The following is a 12,672-nucleotide window of genomic DNA, read 5'->3' as shown; positions in this document are numbered from 1 at the left end:
AAGGTTTAAGTAACTTCTAAATTTTACTGATTAGATTTTTTTCCTTTCTCCATACAGTTGTTCTTGTTGTATCTTTTAGATTTTTGAAAAAGCATTTCCCCCTTTTTTTAATTAAAAGGGAATTCATTCCTTGGATAGTTGGAATATTCTATTATGGGACTGAGCTCCTAGAAACCAACTGTCCCTTATGGCCTGGCACACAGACAAATGGCCAACCCACAGAACTACCGTGGAGTTATTTTTGAGACCCATAGATTTCTCTCTTGTTCTTTCTGAGGTCATGCAGCTGGAGGCTCTGCCTATGTGTGCTTTTCAAGAAAGTTGCATTGATTCCTTCCTCTCTGGGCCTGTGTCTCCATTACTGGAACCCCTCAGAAAGCTTTTAAAACTGAACCTACCCTCTGGGGGTCAATACACAGTGGTTGAACTAAGGTAGAATAACTTGATCTGATATTGGAGGTTTCATTAACAGGGGAACTGATGGTCAGAGAAACTCTAGTGGTTTTCTTCTTTATCCTGTGGGGGAAACAAAACCAAACACAATCCAGTTAAAGAAAGGTTAGAGGTGGCTTTGATAGAAGTGCCTCACTGAAAATACATTTGAATGTTTGACATTTTTTACCTTTAGTCCTTATTTTTCTTTTGATTTGCATAATAATTCAAGTAATTTTTGTTTTTGAGCAAGTATTAGTGGATTATGCCTCCTAGTAGTTTTGCTTTAAATTTCCTTTGTCTTAGTCCCGTAATCAGTGGGCTGTCACTATTGTGCAGAAAAAATAACTTATAAAGCAAATAATCACTTTGCACTTAGGGAAGTTGATAATTGGTATATTTTTTTAAAAGTAGAATTCTCCCTATATTCATATGCAGCAAATGCACATTCACATTTTGTACTTACTCTGACATTTCTGTTGCATATTCCAAGCATAATCCCAGAGAGAAAATGTTTTCTTACTTCTCTGGGTACTTACCTAAAAGAAAGAGAAAAACGAAATTCTATCTAAATCTGATGGAAATTTAATGAAATTTAGTTCAAGTATATTGTATTCACACTAGGACCAGCAAATTAATTACAAATAGCAGATCAATCCAGAACATCTGAATTCTTGACTAAGGATGGAACTTCTTTAATGTTTGCAGTGTAAAAATTCCAGATGTTTACCTTTACGGAGTTATGCTTGCACCCAAAAGAAGTGCTGAGTTACTTCCCAAAAACATCATTTCAGAGGGCATGTGGTATTGTCTCTGAATTTGCATTTTGATTTCAAGTCTTCAGCATATTTGTTATAAGAAATCCATTGAACCTAATTAAACTTAAAAGCTTTTGCACAGCCCAGGAGACAGTTGACGAAACTAAAAGACAACCTACTGAATGGGAGAAAATATTTGCAAATGATATGACCGATAAGGGGTTAATATCCAAAATATATAAACAGCTCATACAACTCAACATCAAAAAAACAACTTGATTAAAAAATGGGCAGAAGATCTGAATAGATACTTTTCCAAAGAGGAAACGCAGATGGCCAACAGACATATGAAAAGATGCTCAACATTGCTAATCATCAAGGAAATGCAAATCAAAACCACAATGAGATATCACCTCACACCTGTCAGAATGGCTATCATCAAAAAGAACAGAAACACCAAATGTTGGCAAGGATGTGGAGAAAAGGAAACCTTTATACCCTGTTGGTGGAAATGTGAATTGGTGCAGACACTATGGAAAATAGTATGGAAATTCCTCAAAAAACTAAAAATAGAACTACCATATGACCTAGGAATTCCACTGCTGGATATGTATTTGGAAAAAAACAAAAACACTAATTCGAAAAGATACATGCAACCCAGTGTTCACAGCAGTATTATTTATAGTTACCAAGATATGGAAGCAACCAAAGTGTCCATAATAGATGAATGGATAATGATGATATGGTGTGTGTGTATATATATATATATATATATATATATATATATATATGGAATACTACTCAGCCATAAAAAGGAATGAAAGTTTACCATTTGCAACAACATGGATGGACTTGGAGGATATTATGCTAAGTGAAATAAGTCAGAGAAAGACAAATACTGTATGATATCACTTATATGTGGAATTTAAAAATTGCAACAAACTAGTGAATATAACAAAAAAGAAGCAAACTCACAGATATAGAGAACAAACTAGTGGTTACCAGTGAGGAGAGGAAGGGGGGAGGGGCAATATAGGAATAGGGGATTAAGAGATACAAACTATTATGTATAAAATAAACTACAAGTATATATTGTACAATACAGGGAATATAGCCAGTGTTTTACAATAACTATAAATGGAGTATAACCTTTAAAAATTGTGAGTCACTATATTGTACACCTATAACTTATATAATATTCTACATCACCTATAACTCAATTAAAAAAAAAGAAACCCATTGAAACACATTCCTGTGCTTACTATAAGGAAGGGATGTCAATGTTCATATTATCTCTTTGAGGCTTTAATAGAGAAATATATCTCAATTCTTAGAATCAGGAATAATTGGGCTTCTCCTGTGCTACTGATTTCGTTTTTCCTCATAGATACTGTGGATCTTAATATTGGTTGTATTTCTTTCTGTATTAGCTACTTGAAAGTCTAGTGCTCACTTCATGAAAGCCAGTAATTCAACAGAGACTAGAGTCAGGATTTCCTAAATCTGTAACCTGATGCCTTTTTTTTTTTTTCATTTTATCTATGCTGATTTATTTACAGAAACCAACATTTAGATTACATGACCCCACAAAGAACTTTTATTTCCAGATAGAAGAGGTAGTTTGGCAGATGTAGACTAGTTTGAATAACAGAATATTGTAATTTCCAGAAAGCCATTGGTTTATGGAAATGGAATGAAATTGTAACTATTCCAAAAATCCAGGCTATGTAGTCAATGAAAATAAAGTAGTTCCAACTTAAAAAGGCTTGTATTTGATACTGTCTTTAGGACAAGATTTACCTAATCTCCTTCTAATCTCAATGTATAATCCTGTAATAGTTGGTGTCTTTTTTTAGTCTTTAAAAATCCCTTTATCATCTCGAAGCTTTATAACCATTTTTAAATTTTACTTATTTATTTATTTATTGGCCGCACTGCGTGGCATGTGGGATCTTAGTTCCCTGACCAGGGATTGAACCTGTGCCCCCTGCATTGGAAGCGGGGAGTCTTAACCACTGGACTGCCAGGGCAGTCCCCTTATAACCATTTTGGACTTAGTTTGCTTTAGACTAAAATTTTGGTAATATAAAAGCTTTACTATTTCATGTTTTATTTCCTGTGATGGATAATGGCTACAGAGTGTACATTTTATTATTATTTAAATTTTACCTATATATTATGTTTACTCCTTTCTAAGCATACAGTATTTTATAATACGTTTGTAAGATTAAAATAAATCTGTGGGGACTTCCCTGGTGGTCCAGTGGGTAAGACTCCACACTCCCAATGCGGGGAGTCCGGGTTAGATCCCTGGTCGGAGAACTAGATCCTGCATGCCGCAACGAAGATCCCATGTGCCGCAACTAAGACTTGGCAACAGCCAAAATAAATAAATAAATATTAAAAAAAAAAAATCTGTGAACTGGAACTGCTTTTTTTAAAAGGGTTAGTTGGTTGTTTTTTAATTTTCAAAGAACAGATAGAATTTTTCTTTGGTAGTTCAGAAGAAGATAGCTTTAATTCTGTGACCTAAAGGGATTGAAAACATGCACAGATTACCTTTATGTCCAAAATTGGGCACAAAAAGAGTTTATAACTATGGACTCTCTAAACAGAGTAGAATCAAACCATGAAGTGTTAGCTGTATTTATTTGACTTGGATCATTTTTGTAATGAATGAAAACTTCACAAACACCTCAAACTTTTGAATTAGTGAATACTTCCTGATGTCTCCTATGCCAAGACCCCAGGAGAAACACAAAGGAGTTTAGAGTTAGCTGGTACAATGAAAGTATATGAAAAGCTCGCTACTGCAAAAGATGTATGATAATAATAATATAGGTACTATCTTAGTAATACCATAAGACATCAGAAACACTGAAGTCATAAGACATTAAATAGTGCCAGTGACATCACAAGACAGCATGTAATCACCCCACAGGCTGTTGGAAATAAGTGCTATGACTTCAAAGGAGACAGAAGCTTGACCAGCATAGGAAAACTTCCTGCCCAGGGTGGACCTTCGGTTTTGAAGAATGTTAAAATTGGAAAAGACAAAGTGTGTATGTGTGTGAGTTGGGGATGGGAGTTAGCCGGTGAATAGTGGTGGGGGATGGGTAGAAAAACGAAGTAACATTCATGGAACACTAACTGGTGTGTCAGTACTGCGCTTTTCTCTTTATCTTGTGTGGGGAAAGCATTCCATAACCATTCAATGGCATGGAATGCTGTGGGATCAGATTGCCTGGATTTGCGATTTATTAGGTATATTAGGTTTCCCTCTAAGCCTCAATTTCCCAATCTGTAAAACAGGCACAATAATAGTGTTTATTTCTAGGGTTGTTTCGAGGATTAAATGAGATAGCCTACAAAAGCACTTAACTCATATTTGTGCCACATATCAATCACTCAATAAATGTTAGCTGCTATTATTATTGTGATGGTAATTGTTATATGTAGATCCAGGGTAAGTTCCACCTTTCCTCAGGTTTCTAATCCAGCTGTCTTTGATTTTTCTTCTCTTGTGAACTTACAACCCTTATAATACACCTTTTTTGGGGGGGCCAACTGTGCGGCTTGTAGGATCTCAGTTCCCCAACCAGGGATTGAACCTGGGCCACGGCAGTGAAAGCCCGGAATCCTAACCACTTGGCCACTGGGGAACTCCTTACAATACACTTCTGTTTTTAATTATTTACTATTGCATACTTTCATCTGGAAGTTCCTTAAGATCAGGGGTCTTTTCGTATGTTTCCCATCCCCAAAGTATCTAGTCCAGATAGTAGGCGTGGAGCTGATTGATTTTATAGATTATTGCATAAGGAGATGCTGTGAATAGTTGTCCTAGGAGGTATGTGTTGGTTTGTGCCATTTCCCTCAACCCCATCCCACAAATAATAACAGTTGATATGGAAAGATTCCTCCTCTTCCAGAAAAGGGAACCCTCCTACACCATTGGTGGGAATGTAAATTGGTACAACTGCTATGGAGAACAGTATGTAGATTCCTTAAAAAACTAAAAATAGAGCTACCATATGATCAAGCAATCCCACTCCTGGGCATATATCCTGAGAAAACCATAATTTGAAAGAATACATGCACCCCAGTGTTCATTGCAGCATTATTTACAACAGCCGGGACATGGAATCAACCTAAATGTCCATCAACGGAGAAATGGATAAAGAAGATGTGGTATATTCCATATACTATGGAATATTACTCAGCCATAAAAAAGAACGAAATAATGCCATTATTTCGTTCATGCAGCGACATGAATGGACCTAGACATTGTCATACTGAGTGAATTAAGTCAGACAAAGACGGATATCATATGATATCACTTATATGTGGAATCTAGAAAAAGGTACAAATGAACCTATTTACAAAACAGAAATTGAGTCACAGATGTAGAAAACAAACTTATGGTTACCAAGGGGGAAAGGTGGGGGAGGGATAACTTGGGAGATTGGGATTGACCTATACACGCTACTGTATATAAAATTGATAACTAATAAGAGCCTACTGTGCAGCATAGGGAACTCTATTCAGTACTCTGTAATGACCTATATGGGAATAGAATCTAAAAAAGAGTGGATATATGTATATGTATAACTGATTCACTTTGCTGTACAGCAGAAACTAATACAACACTGTAAATCAACTATACTCCAATGAAAAAAATTAATTAAAAAAAGAGAAAAGAAATATTCCTCCTCTTCTAACCTTGGAAGTAAGTCCTCATACCACACCAGCCATCTTAGGTGAATTTAACCAATCACAGAATTGCAGGGAATTCCATGGTGGTCCAGTGGCTAAGACTCCGTGCTCCCAATGCAGGGGGCCTGTGTTCGATCCCTGGTCAGGGAACTAGATCCTACATGCCGCGACTAAGAGTTCGCATGCTGCAACTAAAGATTCCGCATGCCACAACTAAAGGATCCTGCATGCCACAGCTAAAGATCCTGCATGCTGCAACTAAAGATCCTGCATGCCACAAGGAAGATCCCACACACACGGCAATGAAGATCCTGCATGCTGCAACTAAGACCCGGCATGGCCAAATAAATAAATAAAAATATTTTTAAAAATTCAAAAAAGAGGGCTTCCCTGGTGGCGCAGTGGTTGAGAGTCCGCCTGCCGATGCAGGGGACGTGGGTTCATGCCCTGGTCCGGGAAGATCCCACATGCCGCAGAGCGGCTGGGCCCGTGAGCCACGGCTGCTGAGCCTGCGCGTCCGGAGCCTGCGCTCCTTAACGGGAGAGGCCACAACAGTGAGAGGCCCGCGTACCGGTTAAAAAAAAAAAAAAAAATTCGAAAAAGAATTGCAGACCAAGAGAAGACATGGGAAGTCTTGTCTAACATAACTCTAAGGGTCATAGAGGTTATGTATTAGCTCAAGGTCATGCAGTCTGTTGGTTGAAGAGTCAGGATTAGAATCAAAATCTCCTGTTTTCTAGTGCAATCCATATGGGCCTCTAGCAAATTGACTCTGTATTACCAGATAAATGTAAAACTGCAGATATTAGTCTGAGTAGTTAAAACTGTAGTGATTTTTTCTTTTATCAGGATAGAGCATTTTTACGGTTCTGAATTCACTGGGTAATGGAACAGTCTTTTTACTTTGTATATGAGCTCCTTGAGGGCAGAGACATAGTCTGTTTTGTTTACTCTTGTATCCCTAGTGCCTAGAATAGTGCCAGGCACATAGGAGATACTCAGTAAATATTGGTTGAATGAATGAATTTGTTAGCAATATTGGCTGAGACATCAGTTGAGAATGTTTGTGGCTTCTAGAGATTCTAACCTTTAAGTATCAGACCCCGGAAAGAAACCCTTTTAAACAGCAGGGAAACTCTGGCTGTGGCAGGAAAATAAAAATGAAATTCTTCCCCTTACGGGAGGAGCAGAATTAAGTAAATGTGTATATGAAACATTTGGAACTTCTTGGAAGAAACATATGTTATAAATAAATATTAAGGTCAGTTGGTTCAAGAAGCTAGAATTTCCTTTAAGCTCCTTGGCACATCTTGAAGAAGAAGCTAGAAAACATCAGCAGAATAGTTTCAGTGGTGGATGAGATTCAGGTTTTTGTCTGCCTTGAAATTGTCCTATGCCCCCAGGCTAATGAGACAAAAAAGAGAAAATCCAGTTCTTATGAAGGGAAGGCCCCCTAACATTCCATATGCTTCCTGTTCTAAGCATGAACAATCAAACTTTATGTGCAAGGCACCAGAGAGCCCATGTTGTCATTTAATCAGTGGGGTGAACAGGCCAGGCAGGATTTCCCATCCTCTGTCCATGATCATCCAGCCAATGAAAGGAGACAGTGATAACTAATAGAACCATGAAATGTCCTGAATCTTACTTTGGGATATGCCACTGGTTAGCATGAGTTAAATAGTCTCTGTCTGAAGATGATATAGAAATGGATAAAAATATAGAGAGGCCAGATAGTATGGGAGAGAGGGTACTAATTCAGGATTGAGGAAATCTAGATTTTGATTCTAGATCTATCATTAATTAGTTACATGACCTGGGCAAGACCCTTTAGAGTCTCAGTTATATCTAATGAGAAGTGAGAAGGTTTCTTTTTAAATATTTAAAATATTTGATCCTGCTTTAAAATCTCTGATTTTCATAATTACTGGAGTAGATGAACTTCCACGAGAGCATAAGGGAAAGAAAGATGAACATTGGCGCTAAAGGCAAAACCAGTCAGCACTTAGGTCTGTGGCTTAAACTGCCACTCCAGAATGCAGAGGTTTGAAAAATGAGCTGTGCTTTAGGAATTACTTAAACAGTTTAAAATGTGATTTATTTATGAAAACAAATCTTTCAGAACTCATTTGGGTTAATGATAAAACCAAACCAAACAGGAGAACATCCCTCTTCCTTCCAGAAAAGGAATATTTCTTTAAAAAGCTCACTCTTAAATATTGACTTCTCTTGCTGAAGCCACTGCAGTCATTACATTTGGTTCTCATGTATTTCCCTCTAGGGGATAGAAAAGGAGGTTTTCAGAAAGAAAAAACCCTTTTGCTTGACTGCTATGAAATAATACCACCCTCTAGAGTATCAAAATGAAAATGTGGATTCAGAATATGTGTAGGCCCTACATGTGACCTGTCCTGAAGTGTTCCTTCTTGACTTTAGGTAGCACTGGGGATGTCCTTGAGAGAAAAAATAGCTAGGGATTTTACTTTGGTGATGAGTTATGCTAGCAGGCTTCATGTCTCACGTAAATCGTAACCTTTGCTGAGTGTAACCCTAGCTCTTTGAAAAGAGAACAGAATTAGACTCCACCAAATGAAGAGTCTAAGACCTTGGCAGTCTTACCCTGGAAAGATGACAAGATACACAGAGATCATGAACAATGGTGAGGCCCTTATAACACTGCCTGAATAGGATGTCTGCAGAGTTATACCAGCTTCATGGATGTAATGTAGGTTCAGTGGTCTGAGAAATAGAACATCAGGTCTATTTAAAAGTGAACAACAGAAGACTCAGATAGTAGCTATATTAGGCAAAATTGGGGAAAGAGAGCGAGGTAAGGCAGGTTAGCAACATACAATATTTCAGATGTTTCAAAATGTCACCTTAGAATACTTAGTGAAAATTCACACAATAAGCCAAATTTGGTGCATTCTTTTTATTTTTAATTTTATTTTTTTACTTTTATAAATTTATTTATTTATTTTTGGCTGCATGGGTCTTTGTTGCTGTGCGTGGGCTTTCTCTAGTTGCATGGAGCGGGGGCTACTCTTCGTTGTGGTGTGCGGGCTTCTCATTGCAGTGGCTTCTCTTGTTGTGGAGCACGGGCTCTAGGCACATGGGCTTCAGTAGTTGTGGCACGTGGGCTCAGTAGTTGTGGCTCGTGAGCTCTAGAGCACAGGCTCAGTAGTTGTGGCGCACTGACTTAGTTGCTCTGCGGCATGTGGGATCTTCCCAGACCAGGGCTCGGACCCGTGTCCCCTGCATTGGCAGGCAGATTCTCAACCACTGCGCCACCAGGGAAGCCCCTGCCTTCACGTTTGATCATGTTTCTCTTCTTTTGTTCTCTCTCTATTGCTTTTTATTTATTTATATTTATTTATTTACCTATTTATTTTGGCCATGCCATGTGGCTTGCGGGATATTAGTTCCCCAACCAGGGATTGAACCTGGGCCATGGCAGTGAAAGTGCCTAGTCCTAACCATTGGACTGCCAGGGAATTCCCTCTCTCTTGCTTTTTAGAAAAAGAAACCACTTCTTTTTATTTTCAACACAGTTAAACTAATGTCAAGGGTGTGTTGCTATTTTCTAGATGACTAGAAATTTTACTTAATTTTCAATGTTTTGCCTCTTCCTAATGTTTTGTCAAATTTCTTGATTTAATACAGTGCCAAGAAGATTATCAATTATGTCTTTCCATGTTAAATACTCACTCTCCTGGTTCTCATGGTTTCTCCAGTAGCTAAATGGTGTTTTGATATAAAGCTGTTTTAAAGGATAACTATGACGCTCTAACTAGCATACACATTTCTATTTGGATATCTCTGTGGCTGAACCTATACCATACTTGTTTTCCTATTGTCAAGGTCCACATTGTTCGTGGCCTTTCTCAGACTGCTTCTCCATCAAAGGATATGATGCCTGATCATGAGTTAGGAATGTCACTACTTCCTCCCCCTGATGCTAAGATCCTAGTAGGCTTGGAAACGACTGGGACATATCTTGAAACTCTTGCTCACTGAGGGGCTCTTTGGGGCATATGATCTTCCTACCGTTACTTGATGTTTTAGGTCAGGAATTCAAGAAGCATTAGCTGGGCAGTTCATTTCCGATCCATGTGTTTTCAACTGGGGCAGCTGGGCCTAGAGAGTGCAATAATCCAAGATGGTTTCTTCACTCACAAGTGCGGCATGTTGGTGCTACTTGGCCTCTCTCTCTCTCTCTTTCCATGTGATGTCTCTTCCTCCAGGGCCTTTCCATATGGCTTGGGCTTTTCACAGCATAGTGACCTCAGGGTAATTGGATTTCTTACATGCAGGCTTAGGGCTCTAAGAGCAAGTGTTCTAAGAATCTCTCTCTCTTTTAAAGAAAAACTTTCCCCACTTTGTTTTGTTGTTATTTCTTGGACCCTCATTTATGGCAGTACAGGAACTAGTTTTTAAAAGACTCAGTTTGTAGAGTCCTTTTGTACAATAAATTCAGACCTTAGGGCTCAAATAGTAAGATAAACAGATGTTTGGTTTGAATTATATGGCAAGCTACTTTGTACTTTGTTTTGTTAGAGAACTTTCAAGTTTAGTGAAAAATTGGGTTTAAGATTTTTTTTTTCTTATTTGAGGATAAAATACTGAAACCAAACCAGCTCTGGGGCAAAGGAGCAGTGGTGGCAGAGACCTAGACTCCAGGAGAATAATCTGCAACACTTCTGGTCTCATTTTCCAGCACCCGCAGTGACTGCTGGTCAGAGATGTTAGGAGAAAAGTTGCCTAGAGTTAAGAGTCTTACTGTCTTGGAAACAGTCAGCAACTTTCAGTCCAACTTTTGGCAAGTTGACAAAGTTTGTATTTTGCAAACTCTCCTCAGCCCTGCAACCCTTTCTTGCACACACTTTATAGTGTTTTCTTCCTTTAGACGTAGCCCTCCAAAGTTATCACACCCGCGTGGCCACATCAGTACTGACTTGTTTTATACCAATCCTCTGATAGACTGGTTCAGACAAAGACACAGATTTCTCCATGAAGACATTCCAGTCCTCCGTTTGTCTTTAAACAGGAAGAGCCATTATTTTAACACAAATGACACCCTCTCCAGTGGTGACACTCTGAAGCAGACAAGCCAGTTGTCAAGTCATCTTAGAGGTGGGAGAAATTAGATTCCTTCTAATGTCTTTCACATCCTGCTAAATTCAGAAGAGACTGATATTTAACCCTAGAATTTTTATTTCCTTTGATATTTAGCCTAAAATAGAAAGAGGATGTTTGTCCTTTTTGATGCTACTGGCTTAAGTACATAAGTTTTTATGTTATAAGATCATGCTCGATTTTTAAAAGAGGCTGTTCCATTTCTGTTTGTCCTCCTCACACACATACAGAGTTATTGCCAAGAGGAATGCTATGTGCACAAGGACAGCTAAGACCACATACTGTCATTAGCTGGGAGTCAGGTTACCCAGCACATGGACAGTGGCATGTGCTAGAGCTATGTGTAACTAGAAGAGTCCTAGAGAGGGGAATCTGTAGCATTAAGCAGGCTTCGCAAATTAAAAAAAAAAAAAGAAAGATCACGTTCAACGATCCTCTCTGAGCTTGATTTTAAAAACTTATCATGAGGTTAATCACCAGCACTGTACTAATCACTTTGTATGCATTATCTCATTCACTCCCATAAAACCCCCAAGCTACAGAGATATTATTGTTCTCATTTTACAAATAAGGAAACATAAGCTTAGAGAGGTTATACAAATTGCCCAAACACACATAGCTGGTGAGTGCTGAAGCCAGGAATAAAATCTGCACAGTCCATATCTAGAGCAGAGGGCTTTTAACCTCTACTATAAGAAATATACTTCTTGACCTGTGTACTCCTTAGGAAATGGGAGGAAAGGGGATCTAAATTCCAATGAAAAGCCTAGCCTTTGTCAAAATTCAGTTAGTTACTCTTGTATGGATCTATTTCTTGATTCTGTCTTCTGTTCTGTGTTTCTATCCCTCTTCTAATACCCCACTGTCTTGCTTACTGTAGCTCTAAAGCTTTGGGCTTAGGAGGGACCTTATAAGGATATGAACAGAGATGTCCATTAATAATCTTCTCATGTACAGGACACTGGGTCAGAAACTTAATTCTGACAGTGGTCTCTGTTTATTGCTTAGATGTGTAAGAAATTAGATGTGGTGTTGAGCTAAATCAAACTGGACAGTGTGTAAAAAGCTGTTTGCAAAGTGTGAGAGAGATGTGTGGTGACTATATTGATCCCATTTTGGGGATATGAAATAGCTTTGGGTTAAAGCTCCAAAGACCCGTATCAGAGAGCTTGGGAGAGGCAGAACTGAAAATGTGTTCAGTAAATTAAAATATTGAGTCCCAAAGGGCAAATTCTTACTAGGTCCAGCCCCCCTCACTACAGAATATGGTGTAATGATACCCCACTTCATTTCTCTCAAGTTACCAAAAATATTTGCAAACAGTGCGACTGACAGGGCTTAATTTCCAAAATATACTAACAGCTCATACAACTCGACAACAAAAAAACAAGCAACCCAATCGAAAAATGGGCAGAAGACTTAAAGAGACATTTCTCCAAAGAAGAAATACAGATGGCCGATAGGCACATGAAAAGATACTCAACATTGCTAATTATTAGAGAAATGCAAATCAAAACTACAATGAGGTACCACCTCATGCTGGTCAGAATGGCCTTCATTAAAAAGTCTACAAATAATAAATGTTGGAGAGGGTGTGGAGAAGAGGGAACCCTCCTACACCATTGGAATG

At 38.4% G+C, this 12,672-nt stretch overlaps 1 protein-coding gene across 1 annotated transcript in view; it reads right to left on the bottom strand.

Moving 5' to 3' along the window:
• MYOT (myotilin) overlaps window positions 1–10,093 on the bottom strand; it is a 35,895-nt gene extending 25,802 nt beyond the window's left edge. Inside the window, exons 1-2 of the mRNA XM_089908574.1 lie at window positions 10,083–10,093; window positions 399–516 (exon numbers count right to left, since the gene is read on the bottom strand). Coding sequence (XP_089764700.1) covers window positions 399–516; window positions 10,083–10,093 — 129 coding nt within the window. The remainder of the gene's footprint in view (window positions 1–398; window positions 517–10,082) is intronic.
• Window positions 10,094–12,672: the final 2,579 nt, after the last annotated feature.

The sequence above is a fragment of the Delphinapterus leucas genome, chromosome 3, assembly GCF_059928025.1.
Source record: "Delphinapterus leucas isolate spDelLeu-1000000601 "Yukka" chromosome 3, BTC_Dleu_Yukka2, whole genome shotgun sequence".
NCBI lineage: Eukaryota > Metazoa > Chordata > Mammalia > Artiodactyla > Monodontidae > Delphinapterus > Delphinapterus leucas.
The sequence above is the reverse complement of the archived record's forward strand: the minus strand, read 5'-3'. Positions and strand labels throughout refer to the sequence as shown.